This window comes from Taeniopygia guttata, chromosome 4 (genome assembly GCF_048771995.1).
Source record: "Taeniopygia guttata chromosome 4, bTaeGut7.mat, whole genome shotgun sequence".
Lineage (NCBI taxonomy): Eukaryota > Metazoa > Chordata > Aves > Passeriformes > Estrildidae > Taeniopygia > Taeniopygia guttata.
Window position 1 is genome coordinate 65973501 of NC_133028.1, and position 23202 is coordinate 65996702.

The 23202-nt window shown below is 40.7% G+C and overlaps 2 protein-coding genes across 11 annotated transcripts in view; both read right to left on the reverse strand.

Annotated features, from left to right (window-relative positions):
• Positions 1–1693: 1693 nt before the first annotated feature.
• ADAD1 (adenosine deaminase domain containing 1) lies at positions 1694–10159 on the reverse strand. The gene is made up of 11 exons (XM_041716001.2): positions 9150–10159; positions 8101–8274; positions 7523–7690; positions 6931–6993; positions 6275–6397; positions 6068–6191; positions 5750–5920; positions 4740–4966; positions 4002–4239; positions 3452–3584; positions 1694–3314 (listed from the first exon to the last, which is right to left on the reverse strand). The coding sequence occupies exons 1-11, from the start codon at positions 9334–9336 to the stop codon at positions 3201–3203; spliced, it is 1722 nt and encodes a 573-aa protein (XP_041571935.2). The 5' UTR covers positions 9337–10159; the 3' UTR covers positions 1694–3200.
• Positions 10160–10252: 93 nt separating this feature from the next.
• BLTP1 (bridge-like lipid transfer protein family member 1) overlaps positions 10253–23202 on the reverse strand; it is an 86742-nt gene continuing 73792 nt past the window's right edge. For 5 of the 10 annotated variants that reach the window (XM_072928776.1, XM_072928777.1, XM_030271992.4 and 2 more), the window contains 21 exons: positions 22619–22863; positions 21808–22023; positions 21485–21665; positions 20432–20624; positions 18398–18559; positions 18156–18295; positions 17783–17984; positions 17404–17607; positions 17110–17289; positions 16543–16680; positions 15794–16054; positions 15233–15383; positions 14794–14951; positions 14481–14673; positions 14077–14294; positions 13638–13889; positions 12892–13095; positions 12464–12658; positions 11896–12030; positions 11288–11453; positions 10253–10953 (listed from right to left, as the gene is read on the reverse strand). In XM_072928776.1, the coding sequence (XP_072784877.1) occupies positions 10737–10953; positions 11288–11453; positions 11896–12030; positions 12464–12658; positions 12892–13095; positions 13638–13889; positions 14077–14294; positions 14481–14673; positions 14794–14951; positions 15233–15383; positions 15794–16054; positions 16543–16680; positions 17110–17289; positions 17404–17607; positions 17783–17984; positions 18156–18295; positions 18398–18559; positions 20432–20624; positions 21485–21665; positions 21808–22023; positions 22619–22863 (4011 nt within the window). In that variant the 3' untranslated portion in view covers positions 10253–10736. The remainder of the gene's footprint in view (positions 10954–11287; positions 11454–11895; positions 12031–12463; positions 12659–12891; positions 13096–13637; positions 13890–14076; positions 14295–14480; positions 14674–14793; positions 14952–15232; positions 15384–15793; positions 16055–16542; positions 16681–17109; positions 17290–17403; positions 17608–17782; positions 17985–18155; positions 18296–18397; positions 18560–20431; positions 20625–21484; positions 21666–21807; positions 22024–22618; positions 22864–23202) is intronic. The other 5 variants (XM_030271997.4, XM_041716004.2, XM_072928781.1 and 2 more) reach the window with 3 other exon arrangements.

Genomic DNA, 23202 nt, shown 5'->3' on the forward strand with positions numbered 1-23202 from the left:
AACAAGGTGAACTTTCCTAGACATACCTTCCCCCTGTAAGTTGTAAAAAAACCACTGAACCCCTAAAAAAAATTATCAAAGTTGATTTCCTGAGCTGCCTTCTCCTACTTGATTGCACAGCTCTAGTATCAAGATGTTTGACATGAGCCACAAAATGCTAGTGACACAATAGGGGTGTGTGCGTATTTATGTGACATGCATCTGAATGTACTAAGCCTGAGATGTGGTGTGACACAGTATGATGCATGACATTACACAGTGGATTAGCCCTGCCTCAAGCAGAGGCAAAACCATGTGTGGGATTGTTTTTGCCCCAAAACCCAGGGGCACATGGCAGGTAATACAGAGAGATGTGGAAACTTCTGTAATGTCTGTAATTGTGTAATATTGTATGTACTGTGTGTACATCTAGGATAAACAGAACCCACAGTGATGGACTAAATTAACCACCATCTTGGAGGGAGAGCCATTGACTATGGAAACGAGACCTGTGTTCACATGTAAGAAGGCTGAGCAATGTTCTGGTTCCAAGCAGGACAGAGTTCAGTTTCTGCAGTATCCAGAAGAGGGCACAACCAAGACACAGAGGTCATTCTGTATCACCTCACATCATCAGCAGGGATGGAGGAAAGGGATCCTCTTCCAGGATTTCCTTCTGGTTCAGAAAATGGTGGAGGGAGCTGTCCACTATTGTCTATTATTGGGTTTTTTTTCCCCCCATGTGCACAATCACTGTTTCCAGTAAATTCTTATCTCAACTCCACAGCCTTTCCCTTTCTGCCTCCAATTCTCCACTCCAACCCACTGCAGAAGGAAGATGAAGGGAGAAACAGGGAAGCAGAGAGAGCACTGGGTTGGAGAGTCCCAGTGGGGGGCATGGAATTGGGAAGTACCATTCCTAAAATACACTGTGCTCCACCCAGCTGTGTGAGTCAGGCAGAGCTCCAGGAAGTGGAAAGAACATTCCCACACCCACCCCATATCCATGTGTACATCCATTCTTCCCCCTGGAGCTCAGTTCTTCTCAAGCATGGAAGGGAGAGGCTGAGCTCAGCCACAGGCTGCTGCTAGTGGTGCTCACCTGCCTCTGTCTGCTCTGTGCCGTATCTGTGTGATGCACTCCTGTTCCGTGCGCCTGGACCTGCTGGGAATACAGCTCCAGCCTCAGCACTGGAACTGCAGCACTCTTGCCCCTCTCAAGCTTGTAGGATCACACATGTTGGAGTTGCTGAAGTAGCTGAGGAAAAACCTGGATGCAACGTCTCCACACTTCCATTTACTAGCTTATTGCATGCTGCATATGCTGCTACTAAATCAAAGAACAATACAGGTAAAAGAACTGGACCTACACTGTTGCCATCAAGTTACTGCTCAAGGACACAGTGATTGTGTACAGCCAAACACAAGCTCTTCCCTAACATCTCTCTTCCTAACACAGCACCTAAGTTCCGTGGAAATTTCAGTTTGGTGTTCAATTAGTAAAATGGCTGAAGCACACAAAAAAAGATTGTACTAAGTATGTACTTGCACATAATTAAGGCTTCTGGGTCAACTACAGGAAACACCTTGGTGCCGATACCTCATCAGAAGACTAAGTTCATACAAAAAACAATCCAGAAGTGTATAGAATGCAAACACATGTGTGGTATGCGATGTGTATGTCAGATTTGTATGTCATGTCCCAGCACCTGTATGCACGAAGGTATAGGTAACACATTGTCAAGGACATTTATTGAACTTTTAACACCTACAGAAAGGCAACACTGTGCTCTAGCCTGGAATATGACGACCATTCCCAAGCATTCTTAGGAAACATTACATCGAACAAGCAGTTCCATATGCCACAATAAACCAAATACCACCACACAACCCCCCAAAGTTAAGGGACAGTAACAGGAAACAAGAGAGAACATGAGCCAAAAAAGGTCAAGGACCAAGCAGTAACAAGTCAGCAAGTTTCAACAGCTTGTGAATCAGTGTAAGATCATCCCAACAGAAGACTCTACATATGGTATAAGCTGGAAGAACAGATTAAGGAAAGAAACACCAGGAGGAGGAACTTCTCTGAGAATCCTCTAACACTAAGAAGGTGAAACACGACTACAGCATTACACTCACTATTCCTGATGTATGAGAATACTGCATAAGCCCCCACTTGCATGATTTACAGAAATCACAAACATAATCCAAGTGTACTGTCTAGTTTGAACACACCAGTGTTCAAGACACCACACCAACTCCACATATGGCACTTAACATCACCTTCCCAACACTACCATGTTCTTACCCGGACTTAGAAGGAAGTTAATTCCCTTATGACAGGCATCATTTTCGAGGTTACCGTGTATGCAGACAATTTCACTAGCACTTGTCAGCAGTGATGAAGTCATCTTCAGCGCAAGAGTCCAACTCATCCAAAAGCATTAACATTGATGGAGTTTGAGGCAAATCACAAAAGCTGAAAAAACCTTGTTTCTGGAGACTTGTATACTACATGGCATTATTTTCTTTCTTAACAGCTTTGACACCTGCATAATGCTTTAAGCAACTACCAGAACCAGTAATTGTCACAAGACAGTTGAGTAATAGCTGGTCATTCCAGGTTTCATATATGAAAGTACAAAAATTATTTTCAATTCTTCTAGCATAAACAATATAAACTACTTGGCAGATCCACCCTAAACAAAACTCTCAGCAAAGGATGAATGCCTACAAATAAAGCACAGACTGCCCATTTCTTTATTTTTTTTTCTGAAAGATATTCACATTAGTATGCCCTTTTTTTTAAAGAAATCCAGCTTTTACTGATTTTTTTTTCTTTTCTAAAGTTATGAGAAAGGGAGGAAAAAGAAGAAATCAATAGACAGAAATTCTGAAACTATCAGGAAAAAAACATGTTAATTCCACAGGGTGGGAATGTGTAGGAGTCAGGGTCAGTGAGCTGAAATGAGGTGGCACTGTGGGGCAAAGCAGAACAAAGATTTACAAAGCAGTAGGTTACTCCCACCTATGAGAAAACATCAATTTTGGGAAAAGACTGAACTATTACAGGTGGTTTAATAACTAAATTTAAACTGACAATAAGCAGTTCTGGAATTTTCTTCCTGTAACTACAAACTTCAAGTTGAACATTTTACTACTTGGAACTCTATTTACTGAAACAGATCATTCAAACAGACTTAACATTTAATCCACCTCCATCAATCACTGAACTGTTCAATATGTGGCGACTTCACAATCCACGATCCATAACTGTGCTGCTCTAAGTAGCTCTGCAGCAAGCTTTTAGCTTCTTGGTACAACTGAGATTTAACCTAAAAGAAGAAAAAAGAAAAGCCTTGAAAAAATCTCAAGAATTACGGTTACAGAGATCCGTGATCTTTACCACCAACATGCAATAAGCACAAGCACAAACACTGCAAAAATCATACCTCTCCCTGTGTTAGCTCACCTTTGCCTCATGGTATGTTGCAACCTGGAGCAGGTCATCCCGTCCTGCTTCCCTGGCGAGCATCCTGAATCTGCTGAACATGGCAGCCTTGCACAGGCGGCTGGCCAGGCAGGTGCCGCTGCGGAACGGGGAGCTGCGGGCAGAGCAGGGAAACAGGGATAGAACTCAGGAACAAACGCACTACAGGGAGATGTTCTGATGCTTACAGGGTTTTCCCCTCCCTCCTAACACTTTGTGAATACCATCATGCTGGAATCCATCTCAATTAGAATCCATCTTGATTAGAATCCTAATTAGTTTTATGCATTGGGAAAGCTAAAACATTTTCACTACTACAGCCAATGGACTACAGATATCTTCACTGAGAGAACTGTTTTGTTTGGTATCCTGGTATTTCACTGTGAGCTTACAAGATCTCTAAAACTTCACCTAATCACAGGATGCTTTCAGCTAACATGGGAGAGAATTTCTCTCATAGCTTTAAAAACTGAATACTCCACTAAACCAGCACAAACCCATTATTTCCACCAAAATGAAGATAAATGCTGACCTTTCAGTCGTTTTCCCACTTAATCCATCCACAACCTCCAGAGATGCATCTGACAATGTCCAATTCAAACTAAGTGACCACTGGTTCAGATCTGTTTGGATTAGTAGTGCAGCCTTCACCAAGTAAATATGAGATCTATTGACCAGGTAATGCATGGGAAGCTTTGAAGTAAGTTCATCATCAAGACGCTGCTTTATGGTTATGTCCAGTCCTTTTGTATCCTTACAACTTCCATTTCCTAATAAACAGGACAAGATCAGCCACATGCAAGTACATCAAATTAAATAGTTAAAAATGTAGATATTTCTGCATTCTTGATCTATTACAGTCATTTTTTCACATAAAATTCATGTTTCTAAAGATCAGTTCCAATATTCAATTCACAGAACAAAAATTATTTCCAATTTTCTTCTCCAGAGGCACCATTATTTTCATTGGATCTTTCTTTTTTTTTTTTGAAGCACTGTTTTTCACCAACTCTTTATGTTCCCTGCTAAAACAGTATTTCATCCCCCTTTCAGACTAGAAAATATGTTAAGGAGTTTGCCCACATTACCTCATATCCAACAGCAATTCTGACTGCCTACTAAATAAATACACTTTGGTCCACTGCATCTCAAGGAACAATTCTGTAATTCTTCAAAGAATCTGTGGTTTAGTTCATGCTTTATAAAACGCCATCAGATTGGCATACAAAAACACACAAACCCCCTCACCTGCAATTTGCATTGAACATACCCACAAGAATGTTGCTGATGTACACAGGTTCAATGAAGTGGCTCAGCAAGGCTCCCTGAAGACCAACCACCTCCCACTTGGTCAGTTTGTCACCAGCTGACATGCTGGTCACTCTGACAGTCTTGGGGGGACAACAAACAGCCAGGTAAATCCTGCCTTCTAAAGCAACGTGCAGACTCAGTTCTTCACTGGCTTCGTAAGCAGATATAGACTGGGGACCGAGATGCCTAAGGCAGGTCAAGAGAATGGATTTCAGTGAGAAAGCACTCTGATCAGAGATTACAGCAAGTGGTATCTAATGCTGTTTCTCAGAAAAAAAAATAATCAGTAGATATAGGCCTTGTATTATCTTCAAGGTCTGTAATTCTCAGAAACACCAGACTGAGCTGCTCGAGCGCCTGTAACACTGAAATCAGTATTTAAATAGGAAACAGCCACTCAGTCTAATCTTAGCCACCAGTTGTGCACACATTAAAAAAATCAGCTGCAAACAAGCTGTCACTTTTTTGTCTACTCACACTCTTAACAGAAGTCACTTGGGGAAAAAAAGCTGTAAGGTTCTTAAAATCTCCTTTAAAATGTAACTCTCACTGTGATTAAAAATATTTAAGTAAGAAGATACAACACCTAAGGGAGACAAACCAGTGGCTGTTCTGAAGCAAAACAGTTTTTTCCCTTAGTTATAAAGGGGTAAGACATCAAAACAGAGCCTTTTGTTTCAATTCAAGGCTTTATGTACTCCAATCTTGTAATGCATATAATGGCATTAAATCATTGCATCCACTTGCTCAGTGGTAAAATTAACGATTTAATAGTATCTTGTGAAGGGGGCAAACAGGTTATTGTCTGTAACAAGCAAACCCAATAAACGTCTATAACCCATGTAGAAGTTTTCTGTATCATATTGAGCTGTGTTGCATATTTATCATAACTAGCCTGTGCACTAACATTCCCAAAACAAGATAAAAATTAATCTTCCACTTTATCTCAGGCAATACCATGGTACTTACACCTCTGATTCTAACTGAGCAGTTCCTTTTGGAAGCTGGTTCATGTACAGAGAGAGAGTTATATTTCGCTTTAAAGTAAGCAGCTTTGAGCCTGGTGCTGTGCAAAATATGGATCTCTCTGCCTTGGCTGGATTTTTGTTATAGAACAGCAAAAGATGCCTGTAAAAAAATCTAAAAGAAAAATAAATTAATATATTTTACACTATATATACATATACGGATATATATTAGTTTTTTTACATAACTACAGAATTCAAGTGCAGAAGTGAAACTGACACAAACTGGCTGCAAGGGAAAGATTTGCAGAGACATTCTCACCTGAGCAGGGAACGCCTGGCAGTGACAACAGCATGGCTGTCGTGCAAGAGCCTCCCACAGGACTCAAAGCGCCGGCTGTAGTTGCATTCTCCTGTCCCCAGAGCTACCACCTCATGCTCCCCACCTAAAACCAGAGATGGTGGTAGGTTCAGCTGGCCTGGCTGCCCACCAAACTGCTCCCAAGTGCTCACATCAAACCAAACTTGCCCTTTTCAATGATGAAGGCAGCCAGGGAACTGCCACAGCTTTGGTACTCGGGGTGTTGGGCAGTCAGGCGGTTAAACACTTCCTCAAGCATTTGTGAGAGTTTTTGATAGGCATGTGCTCCTCCTAAATGAAACAACAGAATCCATCAAGACACAACTTTGCAGGTAGCAGAAAAAACAGATATGAGCAAATTATAACCCTAAGCACATGCATAAGCACAACCACATGTATTTTTGGGATTCTGATGATCCTCGGGATTTAAAAAAGCTCAAGAACACCCAAACACTTGACGCTTTTATCATGCATTATAGTAACAACAGACACCGCCCAAATATGATCACCTACTGCCCTAGCTCAAGTAAGGACAGAAAATACTGTCTCTATTTCTATCACCTGGACTGGTGATAGAAATTTAAGCAAATTGACTGAATTCAAGCGATTTACTGAGGTTGTGTCCTTCTGTAGAATCATCCTAGCAATACTAGTTCTTATAGCCTTCAAATACGTTTAAAACAATTAATAAAATATGTTTAAAAGCTAATAAAATATTAACAACATAGAGATCACTTACCGTATTAGAAGATGAAAAATTTTTAAACATAAACTATCTGCTGAGCAATTTGAATCAACAGAGGAAAACCAAGACTATTCCTTACCAGTCCTTGAAACACAAGCAGAGTTTCCTGGAGGTCGGGGCTCAGCAGGAACACAGGGAAAATCTAAGAATTTAAGAATATTTTGAAGTGGGATGAACATGCCTAATTTCTAAACACCAATATTGCACTATTTGCAGCAAGTCAAACTTTCTAATTCTCTATGAACTTCCTCTTCTGATTCTGAAGTCCTTGTAAGCTTAGAATGATTCAGATAGCAGAACTCAAAAGATAAAATATTATGGCAACTGAACTCTGTTGAAAGAAGTATCTCACTGAGGAAGTCTTTTAACCATAAAAATTCAAACCCACTTAAGATGTACTTCATGTCGCTGTACCTAATAAGGAGCAAATCAAGTGCAACAGCAACAAATTAATTCCTTCAGTACCCCTGGCATCAGCTGATGTAACTCTTAATAAACAAATGAAAAAAATAAAGGACAGATTCAGAACCAAACTACAAATTTGCCTCAAGGATTCAAAAAATCTGAGAGAGGTCAATACTGCAGCATTTAATAAAACCACAGATGTTTTGCAAAGGACACTGTTAAGCCAAGCATTTCAAGTTCTAGTTAGGTGTTGCTACAATATTTACCTGAATCTTCAAAAGACTTTGCCCCTGTATTCTCCAAGTCAAGTAGCTCAGCAAGAGTCAGTTTAGCTGCATTTAATTTACATTCCTTCTTGTTCTTTCCCAGGCCAGTCTTGTAGCAAACACCATTTATCACAGCACAATAGGCAAAATAAGGCCTTATGATATCACCTTTAAGGGAGAAGAAAAAACAAGACACAATCAGTGAAATTATTTTAAGGCATTTCATCCATAGCTTTATGTCCTTATACTAAGTCCTAGAACAAATACAAGACAAAAAGACAATTTTGGCCAAGTAAAACCCTCATATCCCTAACCTCCCCAAGAACTTTGGTAGTTAATGCAGTCTTCACAAAGTTCTGTTGACAGCCATAATTAAACACAATTCACCTGATCGATTTTTGTAGCACCTCATCATGAGAAACAGCTGAGGAGGCAGCTAAAGGGCAGCCAAAACTCAATATATGTGGGGCTAGTGCAATCAACAGTAAAAAGGTTCAGCTGCATCAGCACCAGCACATCAACTTAGATACTCTCAAGGATAAGCAAATACTACTTTATTTAGTAGCAGAAGTGTTTACCTTCCAAGTTGGTTTCTTTAAATTCAAGCTGCAGGTGGTGCATTTTGGCATACAGATGCAAGGCAGATACTGCGTTTATTACTCCCTGTTTGTATCTTTCAATCAAATCCAGGTCTTTCTGTGAGGGAAGGGCTGAAAATACGGTGGTGTCAGCTCCTTCAAAAAGAAAAGGTCCTTAAATAAAATTAAGGATAGAACTGAGCACACTCTCTGAAAACCTGCTTACAAAAAATGCCTTTCAGACACTTCTTAAAAAAGCAAACCAAAATTTACTGTAGAGCATTACTGTTTTGTACTGAACTCTACATTAGCAACAACAGCAATTCCAAAAGTGCGTACATCCTCTTTTAAAAGCATCAAACCTTTTACTGTAGTAAAAAAAAGTAATTTCTGATTATAGACAGAGATATATAACAAAAAAATACAACATATATTCCCCCTCCCCTCACTTGTAAATCAACAATCAAAACGAAGTTGCTGATGGCAGATACCAAACGGTGCGACCTGTGTGTTTTCCACACAAAGCTGGGGAGCAGTGGGGACTCTCTGTTTTAAGGCACTGTAAAAGTTTGAGCAAACACTGGATGGATGAAATAATCAGCTTCAGCGGTGTGATACACCCAAGGACAAACACTTCCCAGCCAAGAAGCAAAAGAAATCCTCGCTTTTAAGCATCTTAACAGGTGCCTTTACCGCAACACAACTACTCAAAATGACACAACTCAAAATACATCCTGGGACATCTCAAACTGCAGTTAAACCCTTTCACAATGTTATTTATGAAAACTCATGCAGCAGAACATATTCTATATTTTATCACTCGACAGTACTTTTTAACTTGAACTTTACAATTAGGTAATGCTGCAGAATACATATGCCACCCCACAACAAATGGCTAAAAAACTTCCAGCACAAAAAGACTTTAGAAGAGGAGGGAAGTTTAAGGAGATGGCAAAGAAGTCATGTAAGAAAATACAGCAATAAGAAAAAGCGAATTTACCTTCAACACCATTAACAGGCAACCCCACTATATAAAGTGCAAACTATACCTGGATTTTTCATCACCTCTGATGCACTGCACGTCTTACAAGGTGGAGGATTCAGCCTTGCAGTCACAGCCTCGGAGAGATCCTTTGAAATTGGCTGTCTGAGAACCTCGGGGGGCAAAATCTTCTCAGGCGCGGGGTCGAAGGCGAACATTGCCGCACCCTCAAAGCAGCCATTGTTGCTCGCCATTTCCGACCGACCTAGGGAAACTTAACTCACTAACGCTGCCAGTAGTAAAAACGCCCTGCAAAAACACCAGCAGTCCTCCTGGCCAAGCTATTTCACAGGAACAACTCGCCCAGGGCTGGGGTAGAACCCAGACCCGACGTCCTTCCCCACACAGTGGCCACTTCTCCCTCACACCTAGCGCGGCTCTGCCCCTCAGAGGACACACCAACTCCTCAAGCCACCCCTCCTGAGGGAGTGAGGCCAACTAAAGCAGCAAAGCTGATCCCTCTCAAGCTTCCAGGCCGAGCCGGCGCTGGAGCTGAAGGGTTTGGTACCTGCACCTGCTGCCCTCGTCCTGCTGCGGAAGGCTCCTGAGCGCTCACTCCCCGCGGGCAGGCAGAGCACCCCTGAGGGCACACGAGGTTGGAGGAGCCGGGAGCTGCCTGCCAGCCTGAGGCGGCGGCCCCCGAGAGGCGAACAGCCCTCCGCCCTTCCGAGCCGGGGGCGGCCCCTCACAGCCCTTCCCGCCCTTTCGGGAGGGGCGCGGCCGAGGCGCGAAGCCGCTGCTGTGCTGAGGGAGCAGCTGTGGAGATGAGGCCGCCGCTAAGTGTTGCCCCTGTGCTGCCCGCTCCGCTTCAATAGCGCTTCCCAGCCACCTGCTATAGCCTTCCCGGCCCCCTGCTCCCTTTCTCGGGCCGCTCCCACCGGGCAAGGGCGGTACCCGAAGCCGCCACAGCCGTCAGGGGCCGGGAGCAGCTCCTTCCTCGATCCCGGCTTCTCGGGTCGGGGCGGCGCTTCCGGCCCTGCGGCTGCTTCCCGGGCTCCTGACGCCCGGCTCCTGGGCTTTACATCACTTGAATCACAGTCTGCAAAGTTACACTTAAAAACACTCTTCTTGCTGTTCAGCATCCTTGATCAATATAAAAAAAAGGTCCTGTACAGTAGTTAAATTTTATTACAAGTGTAATAAACTTCATGATTTTTAGCACTAAGGCAATCACAGTTTCATAAGTTATATATATATATAATTTACACCAGTCTACATTGACAAATCAATTACTGGTCACATCAACGAGGGGTTTGTGTTATGGCAAGTAAAATTTTAAGAAAATTCACAGTTAATCTGCAAGTATTGTAAAGATGCAGGATCATATTGCACATCATAAAATGGACGCTGAGGAGCAGATTTACAGTGTTCCAGCTATTCCTTCACAGAATGTACATTGGTCATCATCATCATCATGCAATAACTTCAAATACAGAATGGTATCAAGTACCACAGTAAACAGTTACTCACAATGTAAGTTTTAAATAGAGTAGCAAAAAGCTGTTAGGTTTCTCTTTAAACCATATTTAAGTTCTTAAAATATAATAAACACTTTGATAAAATCAAATGGAGTTAGGTTTGTCACATTGTACATTTAATATTCTTCTTTGTCTTTTCCTTTCCTTTCCTTTTCATCTTGTAGTGCAGTACCAAGTTTCTTTATAAGGACTGACAAAACTTTGTCCAAAGGATCCATGACACCACGCTGCAGCCACTTAGGGATAGTAGTCCTTGCATGGTGAAAGCCAAGCTTTTGGAGGATGTAGTCAACACCAACAGGATCGATTTTTCTCCCAGTCCAGGATATTAATCTAAAAAAAGCAATAAATAGAAGACTCAGTTTGAAATATATAGCAAATCGTCATTTGTATATACAAAAAAATCAATTTCCCCCAGTGTTACTCGTGACCAACTTAAATCTAACAGGCATTGTTTCAAAGTTGATTGAGACAGATAAGCTCAAGATGATCAATGGAACATCTCAAAGGAAGAGGACGTTTAAGTGAAAAACCTGACTGAAATAACTGAGTTTAAGTTTACTGTATCCTAATTCAGAAGGGCCTTCACAATGCCTTTAATCTGCATAAATTCTAACCCAGAAGTTAATGCATAGCCAAAGAGACTGCAGCTAAAGGTGTTTCTTACCTGAGCGTGGGTTCCAAATGCCAAGTATTGCACATAAACTCCCTCCAGTCAACTGTAGTGTAGGTAATGCTTTCTTCTGCCTCTTTGTCAGTGGAGCTGTCCTCAAGGACACCAACAGAGTTCTTCTGCCCTGGACGAGCGGCCAGAATACGAGGAGGAAAAATTGCTGCAAAGGGGAGAGAGCAAAAACACCAGTCAGCCATGAGCCACTCACTTGGATTCCTTTTGTACACAGTTTAAATAAAAGCATGAGTATCAACACGAAGAGAACCCCCTCATGTTTCCAGATTTTCTGCAGAAGGCCACATATTGCTTAAGAATGAACGTGCCAAATTTGAATGCTGCAACTGAACATTAGAAAGGCAAAAAAGTAAATCATTCTGAAATCAGAAAAATGCATGTCTTGAAAAGAATCCATTGATGAAAGGATTGCAATAACAAGATTAAAGCTTTCTAAAAGTTTTCATCCGCCTATACCATGTTATGAAGAGAAAGTTAAACACCAGGTGTCAAAATAGGAGCATGATTATGACTTAGAGTATTTACTGTCAAATAATCTGACAACTGCAGATTGTCAGACAAGTGTTACTTGATGAACAACAACTCACCTTTTTCTTTTTCTTTTAGATAAGCAGACACCAAATCATGAAGAAACATGATCAGTTCAGCATCCATGGTCACACAGATGTGGTCTGTAAATTCAGTTACCACACTGCATTCCACCTTTGGTTTAACACTTGTATCTACAGCCAGATAAAAATAGTATCAATACACTTAACAAGTACATACAGTAAATCTAAAAGTACATAGAATTTGAATGCAAATCAATTGAAAAGAATATTTTTCATTGAACCAGCAACTCTTGAGAGGAAGGAACCACAGTTAACATTTTAATAAATATAAGGAAACAAAGCCCATGAAACAGCCAGTGTAGCCGAAATGTCCATATTAATTTCTCTTAGTAAGTTTTTTCTTACAACAACCAGTCTCTGCACTAGACCTTCACTCCCTCAAAATAATTCCCTCTACATTTTACTATAAAATGTTGTCTTTTCTTGCAGATCTGCAGCAATTCTCATATTAAATCCTCTTATCAGCACAATACCGTTGCCTTTAACTCTTAATTTGCGAGAAATAGTTTTTCACCAAGAAAAAACAAATTATGTTTTACTGCACCTTGTAATGAAGGCTCTTGGGGCTCTTGAACATGGATAGATTTAAAATCCAGCTGCATCCTTGGCAATGCAAAGATGGTTTCAGTTTCATGGTTGTAACTGGAGCCACCCCTGAAGCCACTTAACAAGCTTGAGCTTTTCACTGTTGTGCTGCTCTCTGGGTTGTTGGCATCAACATTCCGCAGCAGGTTCAACTCTACAGGAACAATGGGAGATGTTAAATCATGACAGGGCAAAAAAGTTAAGAAAAGTCACTTGTAAAACTGCTGCTGTATGATTATTGCGAAGATTTTCTCTTTTATTCTACTCCCAAAAGCGTAGCTAGAAAAGGTCAATCGAATTTCTTGTTTATACGCTTGAGATGTAGCAGCTTTTCAACAGCTCCATCTGCAAGCAGATCAATCCCCAGTCTGAATGAACCTGACTAACCTTCATTCCTCGTGGCTGTCACATAATTGAACCACTCCTTCACACTGGCAACTCCATGGGGGGGGTTTTCGTGGCGGCGCCGCGTTATCTTTGTGATGGTGGCCATGGGGCTTTCCAGGGCCCCACAGGGCTTGGTGACCATGGTGTTATGGCCCAAATGAAAGTCCAGGGTTTGAACAATGTACGTGGAGTGTTCACTGGTACCTGCATTGAAGGTGTGGGCAACATGGGGTAGGAGAGGAAAAAAGAAAGTAAAAGCAGCTTTGTGAGGGTAGTGGAATTTTCTCTCATTCTCCTACAGGTATTTAATATGAATAATTAGTGTGCCAGTGGAATAAAACCTGGTATAAAGCTTGAAAACAGAGAAATTAAATCCTCAGTAGCTACAGACAATAAAGCCTCACAATATTAAGACAAATATAAGTAATAAGGTCATCAAAATTCATCCTGCAGCTAGGAAGGACTACACAGATACACAGTTAAAAAGCCAGGCAATCCACTCAGTAGGCTCATTATCAGGGACATATCCAGTACATTTGAAAATGCACTTTATTCCACAGATAAAGCAAATTGTGGTAAAGGGGTGGAGGGAACAGATTGTTTTTAGGTAACTGGTATGTTTTTGGGAAACATTCTTGATTCAGAAAAAGAAAATAATTTTTTCTTTGATTTATTATCACATAATAATACATTATTAAAACCTCATGTAAAGACATTTAGAGGAATGAGTAAACAGTTCAAATTACCATCTTCCAAAACTTTCTGGGCTTCTGTCCAAAACGCAATATTGGGTTCTTCCAGGTGAAATAAGGCCCATGATTTTGAGCGGAAATTAGGTCCATGAAAACAAGCCAGGGTCATGTGGTTCCCATGGAGGCTCATGGATCCTCCAAACTGCATCCCATCTTCTGGCAGTGGCATCTGGAACAGGGATATGTGGCACCCAGATACCACCTTCAGAACTCCTGGCCAGTGGCGATGATGGGCTGCATCCAACACTGCAGAGCAAACATGAACAGCAAACTTCAGGCAAGACACAGAAAAAGTGCTGGCATATTTATATTCTTAGTAAAACATGGAGTTATGAGTTATATTTTCTTATCTGTTTCACTGACACTGTCTCCTAGGCAATTTCAGCAATTAAAACATTTTAATTGGGAATCATTATTTTTTGGTAGCACTTACATTGCTCATGTGAGGTTTTCTCCAAGTTGTTTGCCACTGTCTTGGGACGGAGATAAGGAACAGGTCCCCACGTGGACAGCGCTCGCTTGCTTGTATCAAACTGCTGAGTGAAGAACTCCTGGAGTTTCATTCCTATTTTTATCAGGTCTGGCGTAGTCGACCTTGAAATCATCACTTGGAAGATATCCCATTTCAAGTCCCCGTGGACAAATATCTCACTAGGTAGTAAAAATAGCAAGAAAATTAGCAGTTAATATATTTACAACCAACAATTTTAAAAAAACAAACAACCAAAACCAAACAATGAATCCTTTGCCTTCTAGCTGACACATTTCTGGTTAAAGTATTGGACAGGAGACATTTGACATTATCAAACATCATACATTTTAAGGAAATAATATTACCTTTTATCAGTCATGCTTGAATCCAGATTATTATACAGATTAATTTTCCATTCATCCTGCAGTTTAAGATCAGCATTACTGAAGATTCCCATTAGGATACTGGATCCCATGTAGTCAACACGTGCTTCAGTAGAACCCATAGTAATTTCAATTTTATGATTGGGCTGTTGGTTTGGGTGTTCAGAAATATGAGCTGAAATAGAACCAAAGCAATATAGAAATACAGAATTAAAGAGATGAAAAACAGTTTTTCCAGTGATATCACCTTTATTGACTGGAGCACATGCTACCAGCAGGAGGCTTTCCAACTTACCCACCATCTCCAGGGTGTTAACATCTATGGTACCTCCAACAACTCCCCCTCTGGAGTCCAGTTGGGATCTTCCCAAGCCCACAGACATGCTGATTTCCCGATCTCTGCTACTGCCCACAGACAGACGGCCCTGACTTTTCAAACCACTGGTGGTCCACCTAGAACAGAGATGAAAATAGACAACAACTTTCCAGGTTCCCAAAAGAGAAACTGAGTATCATCTACTGGAAAGCAGTAAATAAGGTTGTTTAGGCATTTGTGACTTCAGGATTAAGCAATTTCAGTATTCATGAGGGAATTCTCAGTTCAAAACTGAAAAGGGTAGGATTTTAAAGCTAAAAGACAACAGACTGTTAACAGTCTGTGGAGAAAAAAAATGGCTTTTTCCCCCCAAACCCCACTACCTGCTAAAACATACTTGATTGTATTTTCTACTTACGTAGTATTGCCCATTACATTGCTCATATTCATCTGAACATTTAATTGTTTCAGGTTCATAGCAAACACAACCAGTGTTTCCCATGGTGTTCCTTGCTGGCTTCCAGCTTTATTTGACTTATTAAATGGAGTTGATGTCTTTGAGATAGTATCTACACAGAAAAAAAAAAAGATAAAAATTGAAATTATTCCACATGCTAGGAAAAACTGGCAGAATATATCCATGAATACTGAATATATTGAATATATTTGAATATTACAAAAGGACTGACAAGCACCATATTTATTAAGAACACAAAACCATAAGAGACAATAAATGAGAACTAAAGGATTTGCAATATACATTGCTTCAGCTGTCACAGAAATTGACTCACAGATAGGGAAATTTTATGGAAAATATGCTAACAACTTTCATTCATCCATTTTAATCTCTAAGCCATTGACTCTCCAGTGCCAGGCACTGTAGAAAATAATATTTTCAAAGTGGTAATGACATACTTCTTTAACACAGCTGATGGAAATACTTTTAAAAAAACAAACATACAAGTCATTATCTACTCACCTCTCTGAGGCACTGAGGAGTCAGACACGCTCCTGGATCTTGTGACAGCTGGAGACTTGAGGCTGTGAGATGCTGTCCCTGGTGACATACTGCTGCTGGCACTGTGCTCACTGAAAACATTGGGGGACTGTGCCATGTGAGTGAAGGAAGCAGATTGGCAGGGCTGCTCCCATGTCCTACAGTATGCCTTCCTTGAGGATTCAGGAGAAAGGTGCTGGCTCACTCCTTCAATTGAATCTGGTGTGCCAGGGCCTGATGCTACTGGAGAAAACGCAGCACAGGAAATACAGAAAAACTTGTTTCATTTGTGTCTAACCATATCCTCACGTATACTAAGAAGTATTAAGAAATAAATGTATTTCATTTGACATAACTCAAAGTCTTCTACTGTTTTTGTTTATATATCACAGAACTATAGAACGGTTTGGGAAGGGACCTTAAATATCATTTGGCTGCAACCCTGCCATGGGCAGGGATGCCATTTATTAGATTGGGCTGCTCAGGGCCCCATCCAACCTGGCCTTGGAATATGCTCTTTAAATTGTTCAGTGACCTATGTTAGGAATTTTTCACGTCTTCTGTCTAGGATTTCCTATCAAATGTCTCTGAGTGACTGCATGTAGAATAAATCATAATACATTTACACTTATTCAGTGATATAATATGACATGGGTAATTAATGCTTATAAAAATTCCTACTGGAACTCTTTGTGTAACAAGATTTTTTGTGATAAGCAGCAGTCTCTTACCTGGCAGATTTATTGTCTGATCACCCAGGAAAAGCCTTCTAGCAATGCTTCTCCTGTACCAAGCCCTGGGGAAGGCCAGGATCTCACTGAGGCGGCGCATGTCGTATTTGAAAGAAGCAGATCCTATGTCACAGACAGCTGAAAAAGCACATGCACACAATTGTAAATTTCCAGTAATAACAGGCTTCGGTAACCAAGTCATTTTCTCCTTCACCTAGTAGTACTGTCTCTGCTGTCATGAAAACGTAGTTTTACTGAGGTGTTGCCATTTCTCCGAGTCCAAACATTAGATATAAATGCACTTCATAAAGACACAGTGGAACCCAAGAATACAGATTATGTTGAGTCCTGCTTGTGCTGGATGTACCTCAGACTCCTCATGGGAGGATTTTAATGGCAGATTAATCACAACCATCCTGCTGTTTTCCCAGTAAGTCAGGATCCCATGTGCAGGGGCAGAAAATAAATACATAGATCTTACAAAAAAAGAAAGCTGCCACGAGTAAAGTCCATCGCTGGAGCAGCAGTTCTCTAATTAGCTGGGATTAAAATGAAAGAAGCATTTACCAGATATGTTGATCAATGTGGTGTCTATCTTGCTGGTAGCTTTGCTCGCAGACTGACTCTCAAAAAAGGAGGAGCCTCCCGATCGCCTGATCCGTGACAGGCTGACTTTCACAAACTCCAGGTTGATGCTCAGGGAGTCCTTCCGGCCAGTGACCGAAGTTGGCTCCTCATCCACGTTCCCTAGAAGCATGAAGGAAACGTTTTCATTTTCTGTTATCCTTTCAAACCTGCAGTTCAGAAATGCATGCCACGCTTGAATCATGTTCATAAAACAAACAAAACCTTGTTCCATACCCAAGGCTCCTGATCCAGGGGTTAGCACAGTAACAGCTGATTTTTGTTTTCCAGCTCCGTAGGGATGGAACACGTAAAGGGAGAAGTCAGACATGCAGGCAGTAAAGCTCAGGCCTGAAGAGCTGCTGCTGGAAGTAGTCAGATCTGACTGACTGCTGCTGTGCCTCGTCCTACCCAGAGGGCTGCCAAGGCCAGGCGATGAACCTGCAGTCATTTTTTGGGAGGCAAAAATCAGATTTTGAAAGCATTTTCAAACATGAAAGAATACTTAATGCTAACAGCAATATTAAACAGACCAAATACACTCCAAAATATGCCCTCTAGCAGCAATATAGCTTAAATATTTTGTGTAGAGAATTGACATCCACACATGTATTACCTGGTGCTCCAGATTTACTAGCTGAATTCTTTGAGCCACTCTGTGGAGTACTGCCACCAATGGACACACTTTCTGATGGGTATGTTGTGCCTAAAGTTTCCAGTTCTCCTCGGTTGGAAGAGAAAACAAGATCCAGGGAAGGCAACTTCAGCATACATTCGACTCTGGATACTGGCAAGCAGCTGAACTTGATTTGAGAAGGCTGACAGGCAGAAAGAAAATAAAGCATTCAGAAGGGACACTTTACTTTTTATTCATTAAAATTTTTTTTCAAGAGTTTTTATTCTTTAAAAATCAAACTTAAAAGCACAGCTTGTTTAAAAGACAGTGACTAAAGCAAGTTACTACTCTGAATGTTGAGTTAAACCCTCACCTGGACTCGTACATAAACCACCACATCTACAGGGAAGGAGGAATATGCTGATGTTGAGGATGACACCAAGGATGTTGTGGACTCTTCCAAGGGATCTTGTATATCAAACTGCCCCATGTCTTCATCCTGGGAACTAACAGCTTTTAACAAGTACAAGAACTCATTAGAAAGTAGAATTTGAAAGGAAAAGCAGCTCAATACCAAAAAAGCACAGCATGCCAGAATACAACTGTGCAACTGACCTGTGTAATTCCTTTCAATGGGTGTGATGGGAATGGTTTCAAGGGCTTTCTCCAGGAAGTCCAAGAGGCAGGGGCTGATCACCATCTCCTCTGGCAGTGACTGGAGCGCAACCCATGCGTAGAGTTTAGCAGTTTTCACTCCACCACTTCCTTTCCCTTTGGCTGTAACATTGAGAAGATACATTTGCCTAAGGTAATACCACTGAGCAGTAACTGATAAACATTAGAAGATGCTTCGATAAGTTATCAAGCTGTGCCCTCTAATTTTCTCTATCATCTGAAGAGATCTAGATCAGGTCTGCTACAAGAAATGAAGTCATTAAGTTTTCACTTTGCAAAAATAACCATTAGTCTGTAAGGCTTAATTGCAGTTATTCCATGCTCATGTTCTCGACCCAGCACTCTTGTTGTCATTGTCAACACCTCACTTTCTAGAACTGAAAGCAAACACAGATAGTTCTTCTCCAAATACCCAGTGCAAAAAAGCCACAGCTGACTGGAAATGAAAGTGGTATTAGGAAAAATAAATCAACAAGTCTGGAAAGAACGTCAGTTTAAATAGAGAAAATACATCAAAAAATTAAAACTACAAATGGCAAGTCCTATTATATTTATGCAAAGAATGACTAAGGATTCTAAACCATAATTTTTGAAAGCTTGGAACTAACCAGAGTATAAACTAATAAAAAGGTTAGTGTTTTGTTAATTTGTGGAAGAGGAATCTTGAATCCATGCTCATCAAAATATTAATATGCAGAGAAGTACCAGCTCACTTACTGTCTCTATGCAATATAGCTATTAGAATGAATATACATCAATGGAGACATAGATTTAAAATTCTCCAAGACAAATATAAAAATTAACTACTAAAACAGAGATTAAAAATCCTTTCATTTGCTAAAAAAAAACCAATAGCACTGACTTTTCATTCTGTGCAAACTATTCTGCCTCATGTCTCTGACTACATTGTCCTATCTGGAAACCAAAGACAACACAAGAAGTTGGTCTCCATTCCAGAGGAAAAGTACTATTAAAAGTAGTATAAACAACAATAGATGTGTTTCAAAACCATTCAGGACTAATAAATACTTATAAAAATAAAATGCATAAAGAAATAAAGCAATTATAAGCCAACCTCTAGTCTGGGGGGGGCATATATATTATCATACAAGTGCAATTTCCACACCAAACGCAGAGCTTACAGACATTTAAGCAGCAAGACTCAGTACCTGGACATCATGTGGTAAGAATTCAAAAGCAAAGATAAGAAAGAATATAGACTAGAGAACAAAAGTGAAGAGAAGTAGCATAAACCACTACACAACATCTGGTAATCATAAAGAGGATGGCCACCTAAAGGAGTAAGAGCTAATGGTTCAACAGCATGGAGAATTGAGGAAGGTATCCCCATTTCACTGTTCTCTCCCAGCATCTCTGGTGATTTTATAAGGCAAAACCCAAAAGCACAACTTCGAGTTACTAATTTTGCTTGGTGATCAAGTTCTGACAAAATTTCGGTTTTGTGTTTAAAGCAATATTAAATGCCAAAGAGGAGAAGAGTGAATGCCTCAGAAACTGGAGATGCAATCTACATGCCTCTGGATCTGACATGAGGTAACAGCCACCTCCTGCTTGAAAACAGGAATCATTGGAGACATGACAAAGCTTGTATTTGAACTCATCTTACTCCAAATCATGGCTATTTAAAGGCCTTCAATGGGTGAATTATTTACAAATATTTACACTGCTTTCCAACATTCTTTTGTTAAATGAAAACTGGGAGAAGGCAGTGACAATCTAACACTGGGATATGGTAACTATGACAAAAATATTACTCAGACTGGTTTGGCAAACCATGTCTAAAAATGCAGCTTTATGAACTGCATTCTTGATTCTGGGGTCAGGTTTCTGCAGCCAAAGTCAAGCATGGATAAACACACTGCTCCAGGTAAGGTGCAGCCAGATCTAAAGGCAGTAGATTACACCAAGGGAAAATATATCCATGAAAGGTTCAGAAAATTCATCTATAAGTACCTGATGGGATGGGTGGGGGTTGGGGAGGAAGTAAGGTGTTAGTCTTGCTGTGGACAGTGCTAGAGAGAGGAGGAGATGTGGCAGTATCTTTCATACCATACAGCTTGGACTCTTTGGAAAGGGTGCGTGGCAAAGAGGATCCTCGAGAAGTGTTTGGCGATTCAGTCTTTAGAGTCTTGGAGTTGTAGTGCAACTGGAAAGCAAAGCAAGATCAAGTTACTTCACATGAAGAACTCAATTTCTGTACAGCCATTTGGTGCCATTCCTTCCCTCATTCTTTAGAGAAATGTCATTGTAAGATACATTACATTCCAATTCACATCCTGTACACAAAAGAACTGAAAACTTAGTACAAAAAATAGATATGCTAATAAGCTATTAAAAAATTCAACAAAACACAGAGAAACAGAGAAAATTCATTATTTAGGAACACTAAAGCTTGCTTCTCTCTCTGTCACATCACATGCATCCTGTGCCACGTATGCACACAGCCTCCCTTCTGCCTTAATGCATGGTGGAGCTGTTCCATTACTAAACACAGGCCTACAGAAACTGGCATAAAAAAACCAAAATACCCCTGAACCCAGGGGTTCACACCTCCTCCACGTACACAGCAGACTATGACTCAAAACACAGAACATAACAAAAGTTGTAGAGAAGATTTAGTTATTCCTGAATTTGTCTAAAAGCAACAGGCAGGACCTAAGGTATAACTGTAATCCCTGAAGACAGCCTGGAATACTGGACATGGACACACATAGTTCTTTCACATTGAAAGACTAGAAAAGCCAAGCTGTTTTAAGTGAGGAGCATTTGATTTATGGCATTGCCTCAACTGAATTGCATGAAGATTTCCTTCAAGCAGTGACAGATTTTTCCCTGTTCTTATTCCATTAGGGGTTCAAATCACAAAATACAAGGACATTTCTGTTGAGACCCGTTCATGCTAGGACATAGAAACAACATTTAAAACACCAAGGGAGTGTACAGTTTGACTGTGTTGGAGAGAAAACATTGTCACTGCCTGCCTTCTGAGTTATCCCTTCATTTTACCTTTACATCCACCCCAGGAATATAAAATACTGTTGTTTCCACATCACTGGATTTTGTCTGCAGAGATGATGGCACTTTCTTGCCAGCAAGTAAGTGAGTAGTAGATGCATAATTAGTCTGAAATTTCTTCTTTTTCGAAGGAGACTCTTGATCCAGACTTCTGGAACTCCGATCATAGCTCCTGAAATAAATATACTCATGTTATTAAAGTAATTTCCGGTGCCACACTGGGTCAGAACAATTGCAACTTAAGGTGCTGTTATTAAGCAGTGATAATTACTAAAAAAAAGTGCTGGTAATAAACTAATGCACACATTTCTTACCTTCGTAAACTGATGTCGTCATGCTCTTGCTGGAGCATTGTGGGATGCAGCACACACTTCCCACAATCAATTTCAACCCTAATATCAAGCTCAAAGTCAATGTTTCTCTCCGTGGTGGTGCCAGTGACACTCCTGTTGGTGGGCGTCGTTGGCCAGCGCTCAGTGAACAGCTGATGCACAGCAGCAAAGCCTGTGGCTTTCTTGCGAGAGGTGCTCCTGCACAGGCACAGGTGGGGGGCAATTATCAGCAAGACATTTACCTCAGCAGGGGCTACAAGGCATTCCCAAAATATGTCCACACTGTAGGATCTTATAAAAACATTCTGGGAAAAGGCTTTATCTGATATGCAGCACTACAGTGACCCATCTTGCATTAGCACACCACATTTCTTAATATAAGTTAGTACAAAAAACTAAGCTTTTCTTAAGTTCTCAATCAAAAAATGAAGAAAAAGATAGATACACAATAGATTTCATATTTGTAAGTATCCATGTTTTTACAACCAGTTTGTGGACCTGCACCTGGTTTTGTGCCTCAAAAACCTCACTTTCCAAGTCCTTTCATTCTGTTCCAAGACCTAAAATTTGTATCAGTTACCTCCTTTTTCAATCAGGATCCCTCCTCCCCACACAGTCACCTCTAGTGAACACAACCTCACCTGCCTTCCACACACACACACTTGAGTATATTCAGTATTTCATCAGCAACAGAATTTGTAGTTTTAAATTCAATATTTCAAGTTTGAGAGTACTGAAAGCATATGCAGGTATCTTCTTCATTTCTGTGTTGTTTCTCAGGACCGTTACTTACGGTGGTTTCCTGTAAAAATACGTCCTCTCCCTTTCATGGTCATCCTCCTTCTCCGAGTCCTCACTGCTGGAGGATAAGCTGTCATCCCGGCGTCCTTCTTCAGGCTGGAAGGGAATGCCGGGTGAGAAGACAGCTGGAGTTTTGGGTGAACCAAATACCGAGCATGAGCCTTCACTAGTAGATGAGTAATGGGAGGGACCATCAATAGTTACGGACAAAAGGTCCATTTCTGTCTCCTCTGGAAACTGATTGTGAAAAGACAAAAAGATAGTAAATTTCCACAGATTTGATTTCCACAGAGAATGCAGTAGATAGATCTGGAAATAAAGAAGCAGGCCTGCTATGAGAAACCCTCACTTCTGAGTTCCTCATAACACGGAGAGAGCAGGTAAAGGAATTGCAAGAGGGATTATGAAAAAGAAGGGAATGAAAGCTTGGTGAGGAGACCTTTGCCATTGCCTAGTGATTGAGCTCAGCCTGGTAGACAAAGAATCATCATGCTCTTACCAATTTAGAAGGAAACGAAACATTTCATTTAAATTTAAGAACTATTTTGAAAGAAAAGGACAGAAGGCAGCCCAAGT

Coding starts and splice junctions, on each gene's coding strand:
- ADAD1 (XM_041716001.2), bottom strand. CDS start 9,336: ATGGCGAGCAACAATGGCTGCTTTGAGGGTGCGGCAATGTTCGCCTTC. Junction 6,398..6,930: donor TGCTTGTGTTTCAAGGACTG/GTAAGGAATAGT, acceptor TGTTTCATTTAG/GAGGAGCACATGCCTATCAA. Junction 3,315..3,451: donor CAACATACCATGAGGCAAAG/GTGAGCTAACAC, acceptor TTCTTCTTTTAG/GTTAAATCTCAGTTGTACCA.